Source organism: Hippocampus guttulatus, chromosome 9 (assembly GCF_054856545.1).
Source record: "Hippocampus guttulatus isolate MCC_2025c chromosome 9, RoL_Hgut_1.0, whole genome shotgun sequence".
In the NCBI taxonomy this organism is placed as follows: Eukaryota; Metazoa; Chordata; class Actinopteri; order Syngnathiformes; family Syngnathidae; genus Hippocampus; species Hippocampus guttulatus.
The window spans coordinates 18,809,162-18,833,571 of NC_141269.1; the positions used below are offsets into that span (position 1 = coordinate 18,809,162).

The window sequence follows — 24,410 nt, forward strand, 5'->3', positions numbered from 1 at the left end:
CATAGGTGAGGGTAGGAACGTAGAACGACTGGTAAATCGAGATCTTTGGCCTTTAGCTCAGTTCCTTCTTCACCACGACAGACCGATACAAAGTCTGCATCACGACAGACGCTGCACCGATCCGTCTGTCAATCTCCATGAACTCTGGCACAATTGTGTCCGATCAGAAAAGCGATCGCGGACGTGCCCAGATAGCATGAAATCTCCAACTCGCAGGCAGCCTTGTGATCATCTACAATGATTTAGAATGATATAAGCATTGCTGATTGCATGTCCCTGACTGTTCTATACTACATACAAGTATAATTGATTAGTGCAGATGCTGCAATGTAAGCAGTGACGTTTGGACACTTTACGATGACATTATGACATAGCTCCTACTTGACCCCTTGACGGTGGAAAACCAAACACGTTCTTTGTAAGAACTTGTGAAATACTAACTAAGCCCCGCACTGGCCTTGGCACCAAACAAACACACAATTTTTTAGGGTGAAAATGGCGTATGTGAAAACTTCGGACGACTGCACAACATGCAACCGGGCCTGAAATATGTACATACATTTTGGCGACAGAGACCGTAAGATTCACTATTTCATCCACAGATTCATATATAATTATAAAGATAGTTCAGTGTTGTTGTAAAACACAGTATGTGTGACCTGTATATTTTGCAATTTTATGGCTTGAGGGCGGCGCGGCAGCCGTCTGTCTCGCTCACTTAAAACTTAAACTGTATTTTTAGTGCATGTGAAAGCTTTTGTGCATTTTGATTGGCTGTAATCTGTGACGTTTCCACATCGTGCAACAGTGACTTAAATTCTGAATAGCTTCAAAAGCAGTGGCCAAGCCTCGGCATCTCATGAAGGCTAGTTGTTGCCGAACCCTGCACATTGTGCGAGAGTTCAGTCGGGTTTTGCTGCATCTGTCAGTGTGTGGCAGCCTTTAAAGCACAAAACCTTGTTTTAAAAACGGTGGGCCTCCACCACCATCAGAAGTGTGTCAACAGAGCGTGCAATTAACTTTTGAGTGAACACACAATTTTGCACCCTGATAGAACAGGCAACACGCCCAGCAACATCATGTGCGATCTGTTGGAGTGAACACACAATTTAGCACTCGCTATTTGGGATCATTGTAAGTCAGGCCTAAACTGTAGAAATTCACGTGGGAAGTGCTCCACAGTGCTTATTCCTTCATAACTTAATATGAAATAATGTCAGGAGCTGACTTTTATTAGTTGTCGAGTCCTATACCACCAGGAGAGTGTTGCGAATGTGAATCCTCTGGCTTACATAATTATATTCTCCGCCATAAAGTTGATTTTCAACATCAAAAGGACCTTTGAAGTACCATGGGACTGGATCACTGTCTAAGCCACACTCAAAGATTCTGTCACAATGACATTAGAGAAGTCATGTGAATTAAAAGACAAGCAAACAGCTCTTGCCTTTGCTCTGTCCATTTTTTGTCAAAATATCATGCTGTACCATTTCCCCTGAATGTGTCACAAGTATCTGTGTTAGAGTAACAACTTTGTGGCAAGGCCTGTAAGGTAATGTGCAACATTTGACAGTTGACAAAAACACTAACATAATCCAGGTTAGCTATAACTGTGTGCCATTTGTTCTTTTCGTGTCCGATTGTTGAATGATAATGAAAGCATAAAAAAGAGACTATTTTTTAACCCCCGCCCCTCCCCCCCAAAATAAAATCGAACAAAAAACACAAAATAAGGAAGTCACAGACACACACAAGAGTTTTCATTATTCAATTTTAGCCTCAACTCAAAAACACAAAATGGAAAAATGAGTCAGAAGACTGAAAGGGACTTTAATATATCACTCATGACCCAAATAATAAGAGGAGTAGAAAATGAATGGATGAATAGTCAGGTTTATGTGACCTGGACGTTTAGTAATGAGCATCATTTTTACAAAGTTGGAAATGGTCACAATTTCACCATTGTGGGACTAATTCAGGTTAATTTATGAAAGGTAAATCAAGGTAAATCCGTTAGCCGCCACAATCAGCCCTGGAACATGACCACACTGCATCAAATGATCCATTAACAATATGAGATCTAGGACTTTAGTATAATTGTGATAATGCATTATGTGTGATACAGAAGATATGCTTTCAGTATTTGTCCAATCATATTGTTTTCAACTCATTCATGTTTTCATAAAACTCCAATTTATGGTCCACCACGCCTACCGCCTAAACACAGCTGGGGATTGTCTCCAGCATGCCTGTGACCCTTTGTGAGGATCAGTGGTTCAGAAAAATATGTGTGTGTGTGTGTAAGTGCTATACAGTGCATATATATAAATCCTCGTCTCACCCCTTGGGTGGTGTCCGTCCCTCATTCAGCTCGGGTCCTCTACCAGAGGCCAGGAAGCTTGAGGGTTCTGCGCAGTATCCTTGCTGTTCCCAGCACTGCACATTTCTGGACTGAGATGTCCGATGTTGTTCCCGGGATCTGTTGCAACCACTCATCTAGTTTGGGGGTCACTGCCCCGAGTGCTCCGACCACCACAGGTCCTGTTCACCTTATACAACTCCAAGCATTCAGTGATCCATGTATGTGGCATCGAGTCATAGGCTTTCTTGTAATCAATCCAGGCTGTGCACAGGTTGGTACGTCGGGACCTGCAGTCTTGTGCGACTGTTCTGTCAACCAGGAGCTGATGTTTGGCTCCTCTGGTATCTCTACCAATGCCCTTCTGTGCTTCGCTCATGTATTGATCCACGTGTCCACTTATCTTAGCCGCAATGATGCCTGACATGAGCTTCCATGTTGTGGAGAGACAGGTTATTGGCCGATAGTTGGATGGGACTGCACCCTTTGAGGGATCCTTCATGATCAGGATCGTTCGCCCTTCGGTTGGCCATCCTGGGTGTGTCCCATCCCTCAGCAGCTGGTTCATTTGTGCTGCTAGGCGCTCATGGAGTGCTGTGAGTTTCTTTAGCCAGTAGGTGTGGACCATGTCCGGGCCTGGTGCTGTCCAGTTCTTCATATCTGAGACTCTTTCCTGTATGTCTGCCACTGTTATGGTAACTGGGTTCTGTTCAGGGAGGTTGCTGTGATCCTCTCTCAGGCTCACCAGCCATTGTGCGCTGCTGTTAGGTGCAACCTCCTTCTCCCACATGCCTTTCCAGTACCTTTCAGTTTCCAGTCTTGGTGGGTCAGCTCTGTTGTTAGGACCCTGCCACTGAGCGTACACTTTCGCAGGTTGTGTTGCGAACAGCCTGTTTATTCGTCTGGCCTCATTCGCTTTCGTGTACCGCTTTAGGCGGCTGGACAAGGCTTGGAGCCTTTGTTTGGCAGTTTCGAGTGCTTCAGGTATGGTCATCTGGATGTACCTCTCGGGTATCGGCCTTTTCATCACACCTCTCTGGGCCTCCGTCAATTGACTCACATCTTTCCGAGCCGCCTTGATCTTAGCCTCCAACCGTCTTTTCCATGGTGGGTAACGTATCTCATGGCTTCCATTGCTCTTATAGCCAAGCATCTCAAGGATCACTGATGCTGAAGTGTATATCAGCTCATTGGTTTCCGTGATCGTTACGGTAGGGATCGCCCTCAGTGCTGCATTCACACTTTCCATGAGACTTTCAGGTGGTACTTCACATAGCCGTTGTAATCGGTTTCTAGGTTGCCCAGCTTTCATTCTCGCCATGATCTTAGCTTTCAGGTCAGTTGCTGCCTCGCTCAGCATTTCATTCATTGGGGCTGGCCTCCCAATCTCATCATCTGCATTCATTGGGGCTTGCCTCCCAATCTGATGTATGACCTCCTCCTCTGATCTGGCAGCCTGGGGCCCTTCACCATGGAACCTGCGTTGTACCTCATCAATCTCAAGTTGTGACAGCAGTTGCCGTTTGTGGATGTTGGAACACTGAGCTACTAGTTGTTTCGTGGTCAACCGTGACTGCGGGTTTCGAAGTAACCATTTAGCCCACATTCTCTGCATGTAACCCGTCTGACTAGGGTTGCTTGAGTAGTAGCATTCCAACAGAGCCATGTTATCGCAACTCGCCCATCTCCGCTTTGTTCCAGTAGCCCATTTTTCATCAAGGTGCTCTGGTTCCCCAGCACCTGACGCAGACCTCGTTTGGCCGGGTGACGTCTGAGTCATTCATTGTTGTTGTTGTTGTCACTGTTGTCATTCATTTTACTGTCTCTCATCATTGTATGAAGTAGGCATTAGCGTGAAGGATCTTGCCCAAGGACCCACACTGGATGGTGTTATGTGCTCATTTTTTTTTGCCCCAAGCGGGATTCGAGCATATCCAGTATCATCTCATATGTACTGTATGTCCAGAGTCATAATATTCTTTGATAGAGGCAAATGCTTTTGAATCCCTGGTTGCACTCAGTTTTGTTTTTTTAAAAAAAAAAGTACATCACGGGGAATAACTTGCTGCTCAAAGACGAGCTGCGTTGCATCTGTCCAATCAAGTTGTCCCTCTCGTCAAATCAGCCATGAGTCTGATTCCCCCTGCCCTTCCCCACCTACCAACCACTTCTTGTAGGAAATGGTGTTGTGCTTCAGTTTTTGTTTGTTTGTGATGTTTTATTCAATGTTGTGTTTTGTTTTGTATTCGTGTTTGGTTTAAGATTTGTCTTTGCTTTTTTTGTGTGTGTTTGTGATAAATGTTTATTTATGGGTTTTGATTTGCTGTTGAGCTACATTTTTTGTTTTTCAATTTATGTTTGCTTTTACCTTATTTTTTGTTTAGTTATTTGTTTTTGTGATTTTTCATTTCGCTGTTGTTTTGTTTTTGGGGTACATGGCTTTGTGTTGATTTTTATTTTTTTTTGGGTGATTTGCACTTCAGGGCCACCCCACTGTTTCATGTTTTGATTTTTTTTTCAGTTAAGAACAAATGATACACTTATTGCTATAACTTGAAGAATGATTGAAGAATGCTCTTTTTCATATTGCTTAAAATGTAGTCAATCCCACATAGCGCTAACCTTCTGAATTCTGAAAGCATAATTTTGTTGATACAAACGTTTACCGTGATTGTGTGTCAAGCCATAATCGACAAGCGCTTTTGTGTTTCGTTGTTCCAAAGTAATTGTGTATAAACGCTGTGAGAACACATTACAGTGGCGCAGTCGAGTATTGGCTCGGCAGATGACTTGTAACGTTCCAAAGCCTCAGGGATTTAGCTCGATTGTCTGTCTTTGATAAGGTCCTAGTATACAAGTGAATTATTTCTCTGCTCTCACATATATTTGAAAAAAGTGTTTACTCGGAGAGGTATGTGTTTGAATCAGTGCAGCGTGACGCGTTTAGCGGAACCGTTTGTATCGGTTTGCCTGCATCTTATTTCAAATGATTATATGGCGTTTTATGAGGTAAGGAACTAGTCGCGTGTTATGTATCTTCCGGGACCACGCCAGCCGCTTTCCTTTGAAGTGCGTACAGTTAAACCTTCAGCGCAGTTGGTTTAGAAACATCCGTGGTGTGGTGTCATGCCTCTCTCGTTTCTTGACACTTTACCTGGGCTGAGGCTGAACAAATTGAGGAAGACGCCTGTTTAGTTAAATGTACGCCTGGGGAATTGTCCAACTTGATAGGACGGAGGAGAAAGCGCCCGGTGCGATGACACACAAATTGCCGGGACTGGCGAAACTTTGAACGATTTCGAATGTGGCAGGCTGGTGGGGGAACATGGACGGTAAGTTGTAGCGAAGCTGTTCCACAGGCCCCCTCTCTTGGCCGCTTTGATGTGCTGCTGCTCAGCTTTGAAGTTGAGAAAGCGGAGCTGTGTTTCTTGTTTGTGGGCGAGAAATACGGCGAGATAAGAAGCTTATGTGTCTGTGTGTGCTTGTGCGCGCGCGCGTACACGTGGCTCAGATTTAAAAAAAAAACGACCATTTATCCGTCTGCGCGTTTCTTATAGCTGGGAAAAAGTGGGACGTATTCTACAGCGGGAGCCCCCTCCTTCTTTTCTTTTGCCTCCTCTAGATTTTGACACCCCCAGAGAGCTACATAGGAACTGAGCCTGCCACTTCTGAGGCCATTTGTTGAATAGGGGCGAAGGCTATATGTTACACTGTTTAGCTCCGAGAAGGGACACGCGTGGCACGTACGGCGCTTGCGGCGCACGTTCGCAGTTTTGTGTGGGATTACTTGTCCTTAGAGTTGTGGACTGACATCATCTTTTTTTTTTTTAAATGGATTAACTCAACTTTTCAAATGCACTCCCACTGGACATTATCTGCGATGGTATGTTGCATTTTACAAAGCGTTGATAATATCGTGCGCCTTGTTACAAATGCTACAATTCTTCCAACATGTACTTGTAATTGCTCTTTAATTTTTTTTGGTTCGTCCAGCTGTGACAAATATGTATTTTTTACCCTTTACAGTCAGAGCAGAGACGTTGGCAGTCGTTATAAAGATGTAACTCTAAAATCGTAATAGCCTCTATTGACAAACAATTGGTTATTGATTGTTCACGTTTACGCTCAAACGACCCGATTTGCCAGAGGGGCTGCTCAGCCCTGATTTGGTTTTACTATGCGCACGTGAGATGTACTGTACTGCATCTGCACGCGTACCTGGAAAGCTGTCGACAAAATGTTGGACTCCGAATGCAAAACGAGTCCGTGTGACTTTGTGTGCGTGTGATACCGGTGTATGATCCTGTCGCAAGTGGGAGTGATTTGGAAAGGGAGCCAAAAGGAAAGCACGTGTCAGGAAAAAAAATGACAGAATCTGGTTATGGTGAAGAGTTAAGACTCTTGTTTATTCTTCTAATATGGTTTGATGTGACAGATTAGTGCACATTCAGAATGTGGGCTTCGTTTGATGTCCCATTTAGATTATAAATAGACAAATGGAATGAAAAAGCATTTCGTTTTCTGAACCTATTGAGGTTTTTTTTGTTGTTGTTAAAGAAGGTCTGTTTACTTGATGTCTTCCTTTGAAGTTCAGCAGGATATGTCTTTGATTAGATCAATACTTTGTGTGTTTCAGAGTGAAGAGGAGCTGAGAAGCTCCCCCGCTGCTTTTAGAGAGTGAGTAGGATTAGACTGGAGCTCAGTGGAGGCACCACTGCACTCTCACACAGGCAGCCGGAGCTGGAGCCATGAGCAGGGCGCTTACGGAGCACATCAGCAGTAGCTTCCGAGAAGATGCTCCTCGTCCTCCGGTACCGGGAGAGGAGGGAGAGTCGCCATGCTCCATACCCAGCCGGTCTGGAAAAATGAAAGCCCTTAATAAGGTTAAAGATAACACCACTGCCGCCGCGCTCCCCGGCTCCACTCCACGAAGGAATGAGGATGGATTGGGAGAGCCGGAGGGAAGTGCGTCCCCAGACTCGCCGCTGATCCGGTGGACAAAATCTTTGCATTTTCTTCTTGGCGATCAAGATGGTGCTCACCTCTTTCGGACCTTTTTGGAGCAGGAGAATTGCGTGGACACTTTGGACTTTTGGTTTGCTTGCAACGGTTTCAGGCAAATGGACTTAAAGGATACCAAAACAATGCGAGTTGCCAAAGTTATTTTCAAACGGTACATCGAGAACAACAGCATTGTTGCCAAGCAGCTCAAACCAGCCACCAAGACCTACATAAGGGATAGTGTTAAAAAGCAACAGATAGACTCGGCCATGTTTGACCAGGCACAGACAGAAATCCAGTCCAACATGGAAGAGAATGCTTACCAGATGTTTTTGACTTCTGACATATACCGCGAGTATGTGCGCACTGGCTGTGAGAACGCAGCTTACGCTAATCATGGCACGCTCGGCAGCCTCAAGCTTGTGTGTGGATATCTTCCACCTCTTATGGAGGAAGAGGAGTGGAGCTGCCATGACCTGAAGGCAAAGGCTTTAGGTTCTATGGTTGGACTTTCAGCCAAATCCTTGAGGGCGACCGCTGCCATCCGGACAACAGCTGAAATTCTGGAGAACAGTTGCAGGTAAGAACAATGTTTCCTGAAGGATGTGGCATAGTGCGCCGGCATGTTTGTTTCTACGTTTTCATTGGCTACTTTACTCATGTCAGTTCGTGTAAAGAGTGGAGGAGGGGGGGGGGGGGGGGACAGTTGATCAAAGGGTCCCAGAATAACATTCTTTGTTTGTGCCCTCCTGCCTTGCAGTTAGTTAAGGGGTTAGAGGGCGGGGGTGCATTGGGTACAAAACATCAATGGAGCTGAGCCTTCCTTTTAAGTAAATGGTGTCTCGCAGGTAACTCTCTGCTGGCTTCTTCCAAGTTTCCTGTGCTTTGAAACCCTTCCTCCGGTTCAGGCATGACTTCACACACCAAGTGCCAGACTATTACAGCTAGATGGGGGAGGGGGGTGGGCAAATTTTTCACTGAAGCAGTGTGGGGTTTTTTTTTTCCTTTTTGCAATTCAACAGTTTAGACCTTCATGGCGTGTTCATCAAATGTCTATCAGCAAACGAACCCCCAGTGAAGCTAAAAACACTACTTGTGGTTACCAACTAGATCTAGAGACATCATACCTTTGTTGGGAAAAGTGTTTTTTTTTTTTGCAGTACTTTATTGTCGAATTAAACAAGACACTGGACTACAGAAACATAGAACAGTGCTTGTCCATGATGCTGTTGCTCAGAGATCGTTTTTAAAAAGTTGTGGTTTTTCCTTTGCATGTCAGTGTCAATGCTAAAATAAGGATTCGGGAGACAAAAGCGGCTCTTAACGGGTATTTTTAATGTTGTTTTTGGTTTGAGTGGAAAAATTATTTATCAAGCAGAAAGCCACCTTTTCTCCCTTGCACCACTCATACGCCCCCCCCCCCCCTCCCCCTTCTGTGGCCCTCTCCATGTCTGTAGGTCAACCCATTTCCATCTCAAACATGTGGAACTAATTTTGGCACTGCACAGATTCTCTGTTCGAGGATTTTTTTCTTCTTCTTAGATCTCCCATATGCAACTCCGGAGTGGTAAAAACATCCCCACTTCAGTGACATGCCATAGTTTATGCCACTACTTTGTGTGTAACTGTAATTTAACACTTTTATTTCTCCTGTTTGGAAAATAAATTGCTTGTCGGAGACTAAGCATGCTTTGCAGGAAGAGACAAGAGGGGAGGAAGTGAAGACAGCAAGGGGGATTGTGGAAGCAACAAGAGATGCAGAAAGAGAGTGGGGGTGCAGAAAGCCCAGCTGTGCTAAATACCTGACTCTGCGCGGACCTTACAAAGGTCAGGTTTGTGCTTGGGGCCTACAGCTTTAGTCATGCTGGGGTTCTCCTCTCAGCACTCCCAGCAGAAGGCATTCTCATAAAGAAAGGGGCCCTCCTACCCCCTGTCCTTCGCCCCCACCCCCCTCGCAAACGCTCAAGTTCCCCCTACCTCCTCTTCCTCATCCACCCCCTTCGCCACTACAACTGGAATGCAACACAACAGGAGAGTAGATAGTCACACAGAAAGAGGGGAAGGGAGGATTCTCACACTGTAGATGGGGAGAGCAAATGCGAGAAGAGGGAGAGCAGGCAAGGGACGGCATGAAAGAAAAGAGCGAGACGGATCTCCGATGCGGATGAAACAGTTTTGTGGAAATGACTCACGTGACAGAAATCGACTTGAGGACATCGCCAAAACAAATTTCAAGTTGTCCTGTTTATCTTATTAATTGGACTGAATGCACACCAGAAGCAAACGTCAATCGGGTGGCACGTTCTCCGACTCGGGTTTGCACAGCAACACTGGAAAAACCTCACATTAAAATGTCAATTCTCTTTTTCTTCACAGGGCCCATCGTCGAGGAGACAATGCCAGCCCATATTTTGTCAACTCTGGCTACATCTTGGCTCCTGCCACCAGTGCCAATGACAGTGAGATCTCCAGTGATGCCACGACGGATGATTCACTGTCAATGACAGACAGTAGTGTGTAAGTGCGATGATGAAGATGCGCTCCTCGGGAGATTTAAAAGTAGCCACTTTCAGTCTTTGATTCCGTTCCACCAACTGGTCACATTTCTGTGGAGGTTATTTTTATCAGCTAAATCTGTTTTTCGACACACACGTTCAACACATTTCTAGTTAAACAACCAGGGGCGCGAAGAAAAATATTTGATCTTGTAGATTAACAAGACCTTTCTATGTGGTCAGCAGGCAGCTGGAGCGCGCTCCAAAAAAATGGCCTGCAATAATGTCATTAAACAGGTAATTCTTCCGTTAATGTAGCGTTGCCGTGGCTTCAGAACTGCGAAAGACGTTATTTCTAAAGACCTTTTTGAAGTTTATTTTCTGATCCATGACTTGCGGGAGAGTAGGGGGAAAAATATGAGCTTGTCTTGATGTGGGTGGGTGGGGGTGTTGCTTCATTCCTCAAATGTGAAATTCATCCCTCCCACCCACCCTTCTGCCACAACCGACCTGTTTTTTTCCCCCCTTCTTCTTCATATTATCTAATCGCTCTTCTCTTTGAAGAGCTAAAGGAGAGGGGGAGGGAAATGGCCATTTGGGCCTCAAGACAAACTCACTGAAAAATGTTGGCACCAAATGAAAGGAGGGCTTACTCACATGGTGGGTCGGTTTCCTGCCACTGGCCTCTGTGGCGTGCTGAGATCATGTGTCTGCAAGGCTTTCACATGGGTTACTCATTGATAGACCTTGGGACAGAGGAACTCCCCTTTGGCCAGACTGGTGCACCCCCAAAAATCACTTCCATCATGACCCAGCCCTCCACAGTGTCTCTCTTCTACCCTCCAGAGCCTGTTGCGGGGAGTGGTGGGGGCTCAAAGTGCAAGAGAGTGAGAAAATAAAGTGCGTGGAGTATAAAGGGCTTAACTGAATCGCTTTCAGCCTATTGTTGGGTGAGGGGGGCTTAGGGGGATAAAAGGGTGGCTGGCTGCTTTGAAAATGACTTGCACAACTGAATAGGAGATCCCCATAAAGTAAGGGCCCATGAAGCCGTGAAATAGTACGTCTGTTTTCGCTTCCAAAATCTACACAAAGCATCAAGCTGCCAAATTGTATCTCCGGTGGGCAGACAGTTTGGGTCGATTCGAAAAACAGCGGGGTAGGCCATTTGCTCGATTTTGTGGTGATAAGAGGAGATTTCTTATCAGCCCGTCTTTTTTAGTTTCACGTCACTTTTTTTGATGAAGGATGACTTATTGGTGTTGGAGAGACAGCAGTTTTGATAGCGGGGGGGGGGGGCAATCTTTTCACCTCTAAGATAAGATAAGAAAACCTTTATTAGTCTCGCAATGGAGAAATTCCCAATTCACAGCAGCAAAGTTATGAAAGGAAGAAGTAGAACAACAAAATATAGGAGCTGCTGGAAAGGCAGCCACTCTCGCGGCGCCATTTTGAAGTCAAAATAACAAAAATAACACAACACAACACATAGGACACAGACAGTCGTGCAATCTTCACCACTTTTCTGCATACACTTTGTTGTCTGAAGCAGTTATAGATGAAAGGGGAGAGTGTTAGTATTGTGTGATTTAAGTATTGTGCAATAATGCCAAGCTCATAATAATGGGGGGGGGGGGGGGGGGTTGCCTCCAGTTTGTTGAACATGGCAGTTTATCAAATGTCTTTTAGTTCTCAGGAGAGATGTGTGTCGCAGACCTTGGTGTCTCCTGTCCTTGACTCCAGTTCTTTTTGTCTTTCCACCCAAATGGATTTCAGTAATACAAAAAGAGTTTCTTCCCTCTTTAATTCGAGGGAACAATTTGATTAGTGTTTGAAAGGCATTGTGAGCGTTTGAATCTCATTTCCCAGATAAAGAACAAGAAGGAGGATTTTGGAGTGGGGGGGGGGGGGATTTGACGGCGGCTTCGGTTTTTGCTTATATCTTATTTATGGATTTACTTGGACGCTGGGGAATGTTGCAGCACCAACTTCAAACATTACCTTATCTTACAAACCAGCCTTTTGATGTTGCTTAGATCAGAGGCTCACAGCAAAGCGCTTGCCAAACGAAGATGGCAGTGGGTGCATATGTGCATGAGTGTGAGATTTCAAAGCAGTAGCAGAAAAGTAGCGTTTGGGCTAGGTCAGATACTTCTGAACAGCCAAAATGGCCAAGATAATTGGCTCAGCTTAAGTGGCAACTGACTCGAAAGGCGAGCAAACTGGAGAAAATAACATTCCCATAATAATTGCTTAATTGTCAGCAGGCTAGAATAGAATGTCTTCCTAATGACATGCTCTACATTGCTCATACAAAAAATGTCCTAGCCAGCTACTGAGATGACTGCATAGTGTTCAGCATTTATTTAAAAAATGCTGTCAAAGTGGACAGGGACTATTCTTACCGGGGGGGCTCTTTTGAAGTTCACAGGAGGGTGTTTAGCATATCTCACCCATTGTTCTGCTGGGTTTTGTGATATAGGCGTTTATGTTGCCTTGGCTTCAAAAGATGTGAGGCCTGTTGACTTTTCTCTACTGTGAATAGCGGTATGCCATTGGGGTGGGGGGGGGGGGGGTGTTGTGTTAGTCACTTTTCTGTTGAACAGCTTTCCAGCTGTTTTTTTTCCCCCTCACAACAAAGATTGGCAAATGGCCCGAAAGTACCAACAGTTGGCAAGAAAGTATAGCAGGACCAGCCAGTAGCAGAGAATCTGAAAAGTTTGGTTGGTTGCATCTGAAAGGGACTGTGAATGTTATTTATTTCTTTTTTTTACTTTACAGAGATGGAATCCCTCCATATAAACTGGCCCCCAAGAAGCATCTCCAGCGAGAGATGAATCGCAGTGTCAAGATCAATGGCCAGATTACACTTCCCCACTTTCCAGTAAGTCTTAAAAAGTTTTTTTTTTTAATGTGTGAGACTGATTGTAGTGCTTCTCTTGGAGCGAGTCCAGTTCACCGCCACCTGTGTACTGTCACTTGCCTTGTCCTGTAGTGTTAGAGGAAATCACAAATACCCCAAAGCTACCCAAATAAGCTTGTCAATACAGGACATCGACACTTCGCCCTATTATTGGACCTGATTGAGTCCTAAGGGGGAGGGTCAAAACCTCTGCTCTTTTCAGATGGGCATCTGTTTGACGTAGAGCAAGAAAATCTAAATGTTGCGTACAAGTTGTGTGCTTGCTTTCTCTGCATGTACTTTACAATGCTCAGTCCCCATATTTCCCCTCCTCCTCCTTGCGTTTCTCCATTTCAGTGTCTTTTTTTTCCCTTTCCCACTTGCACTCTTTTAATGTTTCCCTCCTGATTTGGAGATGGCTCTGACTCCCATGATGTACCAGCCCTAGGCAGGGGGGGCCCCATGTAGGGCTGGCGCTCCTTTGCCAGCAGCTTCACTCGCCTTTCTTCTTTATCCCTTCATCGTGTATACAAAGAGATGACAGAAGCAACGAAAAAATGAGTCAAAATCAAGAAAGCCAGGGTTCCAAATAACAGAAAAAGAGAAGGTACATATATTGAAAGTAGGATAATGTGGACTAGCGCGTCGTTGAGCTGCCCTGCACGCAACTGGAAAATGAATTACTACTTTGTCTTCCCGCTATTTGACTCGTCTGTCCTCTCCTTGCCTTTGTCCCGCTCCTCACTGCCACCATGCAATTGCACATCTCAATCCTTATTATTTTCATGCTGTTAATTTTGTCCCGCTTCTCTCATTTTCCTCTCTTCTCTCCTCGCTCCCTCTTTTCCGTCAATATCTGGCTTTTATATGGAGGTTTAAAGCTGTGTGTCCCTCCCACCCCTAGTGTGCGTTTGATGTTTGACAAGGGCCCTTTGAAGTGCGCTGACTTCAGACGCTGCCGAGCTGATGACTCGGTTGGGCTATAGAGGGTGCAAGCAGGGGGCCGCCCCTCCAAGCAACGAAGCAACTGCTACCCAGCAGCCTGGCACTGCCAAGGGCACTGGCCATGGGGAGATCTAGGGTGTGATGGGCAGTGAAGAAGGTTCAGATTAGCGAGGACAAGGGCATCTGGATCACGCTTTTTGGAATAGTTGCAGGGTTTTTGGAACTAAACTGGCTTAGGACACAAGGGCATCGGATTAATGTGCCATGTTGCATATCTGTCGGGAGCACTTCACAGTTACGCTACCTCGCGTTAAAGTGTCCCTCTCACTGCGCTGTGTACCTTGCAGAGGACTCATCGTCTGCCTAAAGAGATGACCCCCGTTGAGCCTGCATCATTTGCTGCCCAACTCATAACGCGGCTTGAGAAGCTGAAGCGAGAACAAGACACCATGAGCTCTTTGGCGGAGAGACTACAGCAGATACAAGAGGTAGAGGCACACACTCACACAGCTGTACATTTTTTTTTCGGGATGAAACCGTCCGTGACAAGTGCATATGATTATTTCACCAAAATCATTGACCACTGAGAGCATATCAGTTGTCCTTTATTTTGAATACAAAACAATCTAAAAGAGAGCGTTCACGGTGCCCGCCTTATTTCCCTCATTCTTTACATGCAGGTCAATCATCTTTTCTTCATTGTCCACTGCACTCTTAATTAAAAGCTAAAATACGGCCAATCTTATCTTCTTGCCCAAATCTTTATTTGTCTGATGCTTTTGTTGCTGTCTCGACCTCTCCTTCGTCGTCATCTTCTGTGGTTATTTGCTTTATCGCTGTTGTGGTACAGGGAAAGTGAGCAAGACAAGATGCTCAAGATGGGAGTAACGATTACAATTTGAAACAGTAACACTATCTGTCTAAAATGTTCTTACAGTTTATCAGGATCCGTAAACCGTTATATCTCTCCGAGTAAGTCAGCATGACAGTAGTGCTTAATACACAAGAGCCGTTCTGCCAGATTTGGTGTGCCGAAGAAGAAGGATGAAGCCAAGAGATTTAAAAGTCTGTCTACTTCTTGCCTTTTCCACTCTGTCCCTCCAGTATTTGATCCAGTGGAACTTTTAAAAGTTATGTTTCTCAATACTCCTGAGAAGTTTTTTTTTTTTTAAATAGTTAGCACTTAGCTACTCTCTAGTGGCACGTTTGCTGAATATGTGTAGTGCCAGTGTCTTTGTTATGCATAGGCGCACTGCATTATAGATGAAACACACCCAAAGCCTGTTTGCGATGATAACAGCGTGGCAAAAGGAAATTCAAATCAAGTGACGCAGGCTTTTACTCTCACTGACTTGTGAGGATGATAGATATACTGTACCGTAAGTTGGTGTAGGTTGAAACATAAATTCCTCAGCTTGCTGCTTTTCCCACATGCCCCTCTGTATAAGTGTTTCTTTGAGTCCTTGATTGTTTTTATTTTTGTATTGGCCTGCGCAGGAGGAGGAAAAAGAGGAAAGCGCAGATCTCACCAGCAACACCTCCCTCCATCAGCCTCTTCTTCCATCTGGTAGCCAGTGTGAGGAGGACCCCCAAGCTATCCTCGATGATCATCTGTCACGGGTCCTGAAGACGCCGGGCTGCCAGTCACCCGGTGTGGTTCGGCACTCACCGCGCTCACACTCCCCAGAACGGACCGGTGGTGCCTTGGTATCTTCAGACCACGGATCCTTCTTTGGTGCTTATCCTGTCTCTGCCAAAGCTGTCGTGTCAGGCCGGCAGCCCACAAAACATACCCATCACCACTATATCCACCATCATCATGCTGGGCACAAGACGAAGGAGCAGATTGAGGTTGAGGCAGCTCAGCGTGTACAGTGCCTCTGCCCTCCAGGAGGCGCCAATTACTCTGACGTTACCCCTGTGTGAGTGTCGACGCAAACCATCTTGTCACTTACTGTTCGTTCACTTTGTATTTCACCAAATTGACCTTCCTTACTGCAAATGTTTCCTCTGGAAGAAGCTCTTTCTTGACGCGCCTCTCTCCTCCTCCAGTCGCTGCAGCACTTTGTCACGGCGGCAAGTCAGATCCTCCAATGAGGGCTTGTCATCACCATGCCTTCCTCTTGATACCACTGACCGATCTCAGAATGTTTGGCAGTGGATCCTGGAGAGCGAGAGACAGGGCAAACACAAGCCTCACAGGTAAAGTCTCTGTTAAGCAACATTGGCCTCTGCAGTACAGTCCAGTATTATCTTGAGTTCATGTTGGACTTTCCCCCCCCCCTAACAGCTACCCCGTCCTTAATAAGCCCAACCCACTTGGTTTTGAGACCTTGCCTGCTCGAACTCACTCCTTATGGGGTGGGGGTGGCATTGGTTCCGGGATTAACCTTCGTGGGCACCACCCCGGCCATCCATTTGTACAGGACCCAGCCATGCCGCCGCTGCCCCCACCCAACACTTTAGCACAGCTCGAAGAGGCCTGCCGTCGACTGGAGGAGGTCTCCAAGCCACTAAAACCCAGGTAGGACTACACTAAGACTCTGATATGTCATGACAACAAATCACACTTTTCCTACATCTGATTCGAAAGTGGTATCCACTAATTTTTCATCAAATAAATTTGAGTACTCACGACCATTTTATCTCACTGACTTTAAAAGGCATTCAACAGCGTCCATCAGCCTGAGAGACCAGAGCCACCCAGCCATAGCCTTCCCCGCTGGAGGCAGCTCTCTAGCCGCTTCTGGACTACAAATGGACGAGTAAGGATTTCAATCTTGTTCAATTCTATTGTCTGGACTTCGTTAGTGTCACGCTCGCTTCAAGTATTTTACTCCTTAGCTCCATATATATTTTTTAGCATTTCTGCTTTCTAATAGTCTTGATTATCATCCATTCGGGGGCCTTTTTTTTTTTACAAGAGACTGCTTTTAGTCGGAACTGATAAGAACTGCGTATGTTTGTTTGATCGTTCACACGACAACTGCTTTTTGGAGAGGCAGCACACAAATGTCTCTTTTGTGCAAGTTTTGGAAAGCCGGTGTTGCTGTATGTAAAGGCGACTTCGTCTTTTCTAAAACAGGACATGGCGCCTAGCTCCTTGCGAAATTTGACTAAAAGGTTGAAGAAATAAACAGTTGGAGGGTGCTTGTGGTTGGAACACATTATGCAAATTATTGTTATGTGGAACTTCACAACTTTCTTGTTCTCATGTAAGACGGCCAGCAATGATTTCGTCACTCAAGACCCTCTTTTTCCTTTTTCATCATTCGAGATTTATGTAGCATGTTAACCAACCTCTAAACTCTTCCATCTCACATTCATCACTAGAAGTGAATAAAGATACCGTTCGTGAAACTGCCCATTGAATTTCTAGAACTTTCGGTATGCAGGGGTGGGCAATTATTTTCCCGCGGGGGCCAAATGAGAAGCAGAAAATATTGTGGAGGGCCGGGCCAAAAGTTAGAAATAGAAATAGAAAATAAAGAAGATAGCACAATGTCTTTGTATGCCAGTAATAATGTAACATTCTCCTCCACCATCACACTCAGCACCGGTTCTCCTCAAGGATGAGTACTGAGCCCCCTGTTGTTCACGCTCTACACATTTGACTGCTCTCTGACTCTTATTAGCGGTCCAGTTTGCGGAAAGTTTCAACATGATAACAATCAAACCATTCTAGGAAATGTTCATTTACTCGAGCCACAAGCAATTCACTCTGAGCATGGAAATTGCCAGAATCGGACTGAGTAAGAATCGCTTCCTTGTTTTTCAAAGTCTCGTAGATTTGAGTCTTTCCGACTTCAGGCGTCTCCTGAATCTTTCGTACTTTGTTACCCGCTTCGTTTAATCAGATACATTTCACTTTCCCTTCCATGGTCATTACTCTCTCCCTCTTTCTTCGTCTTCCCCTCCCTTCCTGTGCTCTGCAACTTGAAGTAACTGCGCCACCTGGTGTTGAAATACCTGTCATTACAAGTCCAAACGAAATGAATGCAATCAAACCTTAATTGTGCACCAATCTTCGGCGGGCCGGAATAAAAAGACCAATGGGCCGGTTCCGGCCCGCGGGCCGTAGTTTGCCCACCGCTGTTTTAACGTCATCTTTGATTGAAGAATAAATGCCATCAAAAGTACAGATGTTTGAAGCATGTCCCGTTTGTCTACATAGGTCAAGTGACCTCATGGTCACCTACTTCTTCTGTGGCGAGGAAATTCCCTACCGGAGTGTGCTGAAGACCCACTGCCTCACCTTGGGACACTTTAAAGAACAGCTTAGCAAGAAAGGCAACTACCGGTAAATACAGCATCGACAGCCTAGCTAGGTTCACACACTACAGCGGTACAGAATTGGGCTTCCAAAGTAGTAGTAGTCGTAGTAGTAAGGGGTTAAGACTGGAATTTCACTGCGGGTCCAAGTACCCAACTCTGACATACATGTACTGTTTCAGATTTTTTGGGGAATGTCTATTTACATGAGCATTTCTAGTGACACCAAATCTGATACCACTGTTAACACTCAAGGAACACATGAAACAACCTCACAAAGAAAGGTGGTTGCTCAAATTGCACATCCCTGAACATAGACGAGAGTCTAAACTGGGCGGTGGCAACACTGAAGTAAACCATAATGCATAAATAATAAAATCTTAAATATTACATCAGTTGATTTGGCCTGGACTGACTCTTCCCCCGCTAGTTTAAATGAGGGTGACTTCAACACTATGCCACTGGCCTCAATCATTTTCCCTAGTTCATGATGGACACCTTTTCAGTGAGCCATATTTAATGGGCTGCAGTCTCACTGCACTTTAAATTCAATGTTATGTAGTCGGTACGTCAGAGTTTTGTTTTTGTTTTATTTTTTCGCATTTGGCAGAGGCCTGATTCCAATCTGTGGATATCTGATTCTATGTATGATTCATCTTCCAAACCGCTTCATCCTCACTAGGGTCGCGGGGGTGTGCTGGAGCCTATCCCAGCCATCTTCGGGCAGTAGGCGGGGGACACCCTGAATTGGTGTCCAGCCAATCGCAGGGCACACAGAGACAAACAACCATGCACGCCCACACTCACCTCTAGGGACAATTTGGAGTGTTCAATCAGCCTGACAAGCATGTCTTTAGAATGTGGGAGGAAACCGGAGTACCCGGAGAAAACCCACGCAGGCCCGGGGAGAACATGCAAACTCCACACAGGGAGGCCGGAGCTGGAATTGAACCCGGTACCTCTGCACTGTGAAGTCGGCGTGCTAAACACTGGACTACCCGGCCGCCTTCTATGTATTATTTGTTGGGGTTTTTTTTTTGTCTTGACACTGCCACGGCACATATTCAAAGTGTGCCACTTGAAGCTAAAAGGCAGAACGGCGCCCCACGAACCAGTAAAACCCATCTTTAGCATCGATTGTTATTAGTCATATGATCGTAAGCTAAGAACCGAGTGTGAAGTACTGGAGCTTCTGAGTTGAAAGAAACTGGGCTGATCCACTGAAGGGGGGTGGGGGTTCTGCAGCAATTTTGTTAGCACATCTGTTCCTGATTTCCATGGTAAGGCAGCCTTAATAAAATGTCTTTGAAGCCTGATCCATTTTATTTTGGGCACAAAGACTGAGAGGCCTTCAAATTCCGATTCCCCATTATTGCATCAGGCATTAAAATCAAATGTTGCAAGCTTCCTCTGTAGCTCCGGCCAGCGACTGATAAATAAATTCTTAAACTCTTGTTTTTGGATAAAATTTGGTGGCCAATCAATGAAAAAAAATTAAAATGAAGAAACACATAATTTGTCACGTTAATTTCTGCGCACACACACGAAAAAGCCTGAAGGCTTCCTGTGCTGTCTACATGAGGTTGCAGACCCATCTGTTTGTTAGGAGAGAGAAACAAGTCCTTGCACCCCTGCTAACCCAAAACTCTTTGAGCAACAGCAAAGAAGAGGGAGGCGGACATGAAAAGTTTGGCTTCAATAGCAGCAGAATGTGTGGAGTTAGTTAATTTGGACATGGCAATGGTACAGCAGAGAACAGTATGCGGCAGCCCTGCCAGACAATATTGGTGCCAGATGTTGCAAAGAGGGAGAGAAAAAAAAAATCGACCACATAAAACATGTTCCAATGGAAAGGCTTCGTCTGTCTCACTCTTGTGCACTGACACAAAGAGATGACTTTGAGGCATTTGTGAGAATGTAGCATGATGTTAAATCGAGCAATCGTAGAGAGATGACATTTTTTTTACGAATGAATGAGTGTCTGCAAAGTTGAAAAAAGAGGAAATGTCATTACGACAAAACCATTCCAATTTTCACACGGAGAGCTGCGCAAGTAGGAGCCCCGACGCTGTGCTCATACATACCACCTTTCGTTATTGTATGCCCCTCACCCATGTGCATGTGGCGTTCAATGACTGAGATGAAAATTTGCTCGTTAAACGTCTCCACTTTACACCTTTGTTTGTAAGTGAGACTTGACAAATAAAAACTACACAGCCTTTACATATTTTGCACTGTGAGTAGTGGCGCACACCCCCGCCCCCCATTGCAAAGCTTATCATTAAATCCCCTCCTGCTGATCTGAATCAGGCTTGAAAGTAAAAAAGAGAAATCATTAGGAGCCTTGGCTTCACAATCACTGGGAGCAAACTAACCCTGGGAGTTCTCTCAGCTTGAGAGAAGAAGAGCGGGATCGCGAGGTGACCCGTGACCTTCAGGAGACACCTCCCAGCACCCTAAGCAAAGCCCCTCGGGCTCTGCCCAAATGCAATATATTGCTTTCACTCACTGAGTCAGGACAGCCTCCACTCTAACTCTCCAGCCTTTATATCCGCCCCCCTTCTGCCTTTTCCCTCACATTTTTTGCTGGTGATGAATACGCTCCCGAGTGTATGTGTTTGTATGTGTAAGGCAGAAACATGGGGATCATATGTGCTCATGTGCAAGCAGCGCGCTTATGCTTATGCAGACTCTGAGGCACCTGAAATGTCAACCTGTGACGAAAAAGGCCTACATTTGACAGCAAGTCCAATTACAAGCTGAAGAGTTGTAAGGGGATGTGGGGGGCGGGTCAATTTAAGACAGCTTCTAATTAACCCTTCAACTTTAATAAGAGGTTGGAAAAAGATAGGCATCAGTTGAATGGCCAGCAGTCATGACGAACAAGAGGATGTGCAGAGTCGCGTGCACGCATGCACGCACACACACACCCACACACACAGCATGGATTGTGTTTAAATGAGTTGAGCTGTGTTTGTGCAGCGGTGTGAGGTGGAGTCGTTCTCTGCCTTTGAAGTGTGCAGTATGCCATGAAAGCGATGACTAAGTTTGCTTTGAGCTCCATCCGTTTCTGGCTCTCTTGGTGTGTCAGTGTTTCATTTTGGACTAAAGAGAATTTCGCGACAGTGTTTAAATGGACATGGATGCATAGGCTCCTTTTCCTGTCAGATGATGTTAGCTTTTGCTTGTTTTGTCTTTCAACACCAAAACGCACAGTGTATTTTGTCTGACTCTTTTTGTCTCCTCCACAGGTACTACTTTAAGAAGGCCAGCGATGAGTTTGAGTGCGGTGCCGTATTTGAGGAGGTGTGGGAGGATGCCTCGGTTTTGCCCATGTATGATGGCAAAGTCCTGGGCAAGGTGGAGAGGATGGACTAAAAACACGAGCAACATCCTTGTTGCCAAAAAGCTAAGTCCCGGAAAACTTAAGGAAAGAGAGTCTTGTCATGAACTTTATTTCTTGAAATGATGAATACTAAGCTAAAACATACACACACGCAGAGTTAATATATCCAGCACAAGGAGTGATTGAAGGAAGACGAGCCAATGAAGTATGCCTAATCCAGAGGAGGGGGGCTGTCCCTCCCTGAATTTCTCAACCAACCAGCCTTAGAAACACAAAGAACGATGCGAAAAACTTTCAAAGACCAATGTAAGGTGGGGGCGGGGGGACCCCTGACCACTTCTTGAATATAAAACCACTGTTGTGATGCATATTGAGAGACTGTTGCGCGTTTACACTGACAGGCGGGTCATGTGCAACGGACTAGCAGGAGGGCTGGAGACGCAGCACCACGCCAGCCAGCCTACGCTTCAGCTTGCCACATAGTTACAAAAGTGTTCATACATGTGCATATACATAACTTGCATATATGTATATATACATGTATTGTATATGCGTAGTGTCACAAGTTGAAGGTTTATAGTGATTATTTATTGATTTTAAAAAAAAAAAAAAAAAAAGGACCCCTCCCAACCTTGTTCTTGCCCTCCCAATTTCCAGCCAAAAGGCAAGCTGCTCTGAATGTTGGGAGACTACTGCGGTGAAATTGTTTCATATTTTGTTTTGTCTGATCTTAGTATATACACATAGGATGCGGCGCTAGCCTAGCACCTCCCATCGCCTTGGTACCTTCTCTGATCCAAATTGCCATTCTTTTGTGGTCTAGGGGTCGAGGCTTCTAATGGTCAATCCCAGTTTTATATGCTGCTGAAAGTTTGAAATGCTAGTTCTGTCACTCTGGCGTTCCCTTCCCCCTTTTGCCGGAGCTCACTTTTTGTGTCTTTAGGCTGGCAACGGAGCTCCGTTTTTGTGTTGTGCCTTTGTTTGTACACCCGGGCTTTGCATGGGGGGGCGGGGGCATACACACAGAGCAGAGATGTGGAACACAAGTTGTACCATCTCATAATGGTCGTATTTACAGCTCATGCACCAAAATGATATGAGCGAAAAAGAACAAGTTTGAGAGGGGGAGAAAAAAAACTGAACTATGAAGAACAATGGCTCTGATATCCTTTGAATGTTGCTATAGTGATTTCGTATTTAACAATACCCCTGTATACATTTGTAATTATGCATTGGAAAGTATGGATACTGACACACGTGTTGCACATCAGGAGTATACGCTCAAAAACAACACTTATAATAAGAACACACTATTGCTGGTGTTTTAAGAGTACAGCGCCTGTGCCTAACTGGATGCCATACCATGTGCTACCCTGTTTCAGGGTTTTAATATATATCCCTTGGTTTTCAGAAGGGTTTTTTTTTTGTTGAAAAGATATTTTTTATGCTTTTAATATCATGTAATCGTGTTTGGTTGTTTGTTTTTTACACCACAGCCTTTTTCTTCATTCTATCAAAACTGTAAATTATACATTATATAAAGAGTTTCATTTAAAGATTTACATGGACCTATAATTATTGTAATTATTGAGAGATGTAGCCTTTATTAAAGTTATATATTTTTCAAGTCTGTACTTGTTGATTTTCTTTCATGGTTAACATTTAGTTTCACTTAAGCTCAATTCCTCCTTAAACTCCATCAGGAATGTAATTATTGATACAAACCCAATGTGTTAAACATAAATAAACACAAAATACAATGATTTGCAAATTATGTTGAACCTATATTTCATCAAATGATACAATGATTTGCAAATCTTGTTCAACCAATATACAGGACTACAAAGACATTGAATGTTTGAACGAAATTGTTTTTAGCAAATAATCATTAACATAGAATTTTATGGCAGCAACACGTTCCAAAAAAGCTGGGACAGGGTCATGCTTACCACTGTGTTGCATCATCTTTTCTTTTCAAAACATTCAATAAACGTTTGGGAACTAAGGACACAAAATTATTGAAGCTTTGTAGCTGGATTTCTTTTCCATTCTTGCTTGAAGTACAGCTTCGGCTGTTCCAACAGTCCGGGTCGATCTGTGTTGTCGTATTTTATGCTTCATTATGCGTCACACATTTTCAATGGGAGACAGGTCTGGACTGCTGGCAGGCCAATCTAGTATTTGCGCAATTTTAATACGAATCCACGCAGTTGTAACACATGCAGAATGTTGTTTGGGATTCTCTTGCAGAAATAAGCAGCGGCGTCCATGGAGACGTTGTTTGGATGGCAGCATGTGTTTCTCCAAAACCTGCATGTCCTTTTTATCATTAATGGTGCTATCACAGATGTGTAAGTTATCCGTGCAATTGGCACTAACACAATCCCCATACCATCACAGATGCTGGCTTTTGAACTTTGCATCCATAAATAAGATAAGATAAGAAAACCTTTATTAGTCTCGCAACGGAGAAATTCCAGATTCACAGCAGCAAAGTTATGAAAGGAAGAAGTAGAACAACAAAATATAGGAGCTGCTGGAAAGGCAGCCACTCACGCGGCGCCATTTTGAAGTCAAAATAACAAAAATAACACAATACAACACATAGGACAGTCGTGCAATCTTCACCACTTTTCTGCATACACTTTGTTCTCTGAAGCAGTTATAGATGAAAGAGGAGAGGATCAAAGTGTCCTTTCACCAGTGGATCAGAGACGTCATGCTGAAAATGTGCACACGTCTGCTACAAGCTAAGTTTTGAAAGCAAACACAAAGCTCTAGCGTCCATTGACAAAAAGAGATTCGTTCACTTCTCCTGTCCCACGTAATCCGCTTCAAACTCCAAGCCGCGACTCCCAGTTCCAAATCCGCATCGGCGCTCCGCGCTAACGCTCCTTTCTTCTCATCGCCGGCTCCTCAAGCCTTACATCCATCCAGCCGCAGACCGTTCAACAGCACCGATCTCTCCGCTGAACAAAGTGGGGCTGTGAAAAAAACTGCCCATAACAGGCGCAAGACACAAGCGCCCCGGGACTGTCCAGCAACGACAGTCAAATGGCGCCGACATTCCTCCCAGGCAAAAACAGTGCTGGT

General features: G+C 44.8%; 1 protein-coding gene across 1 annotated transcript; it reads left to right on the forward strand.

Annotated features, from left to right (window-relative positions):
• Positions 1 to 7,107: 7,107 nt before the first annotated feature.
• On the forward strand, positions 7,108 to 22,944 carry LOC147200673 (axin-2-like). The gene is made up of 10 exons (XM_086120239.1): positions 7,108 to 7,940; positions 9,737 to 9,877; positions 12,634 to 12,736; positions 14,047 to 14,187; positions 15,197 to 15,621; positions 15,752 to 15,901; positions 15,990 to 16,223; positions 16,363 to 16,464; positions 17,874 to 17,999; positions 21,223 to 22,944. Exons 1-10 carry the CDS (start codon positions 7,108 to 7,110, stop codon positions 21,347 to 21,349), a joined length of 2,382 nt encoding a protein of 793 aa, XP_085976365.1. The 3' UTR covers positions 21,350 to 22,944.
• The last annotated feature ends 1,466 nt before the right edge of the window (positions 22,945 to 24,410 follow it).

Bases quoted from the DNA above. Each gene is read 5' to 3' on its own strand.
- LOC147200673 (XM_086120239.1), top strand. From the start codon at position 7,108: ATGAGCAGGGCGCTTACGGAGCACATCAGCAGTAGCTTCCGAGAAGAT. The intron at 9,878-12,633 runs GTAAGTGCGATG...TTTACTTTACAG, and splicing joins TCAATGACAGACAGTAGTGT to AGATGGAATCCCTCCATATA. The intron at 14,188-15,196 runs GTAGAGGCACAC...TGGCCTGCGCAG, and splicing joins GACTACAGCAGATACAAGAG to GAGGAGGAAAAAGAGGAAAG.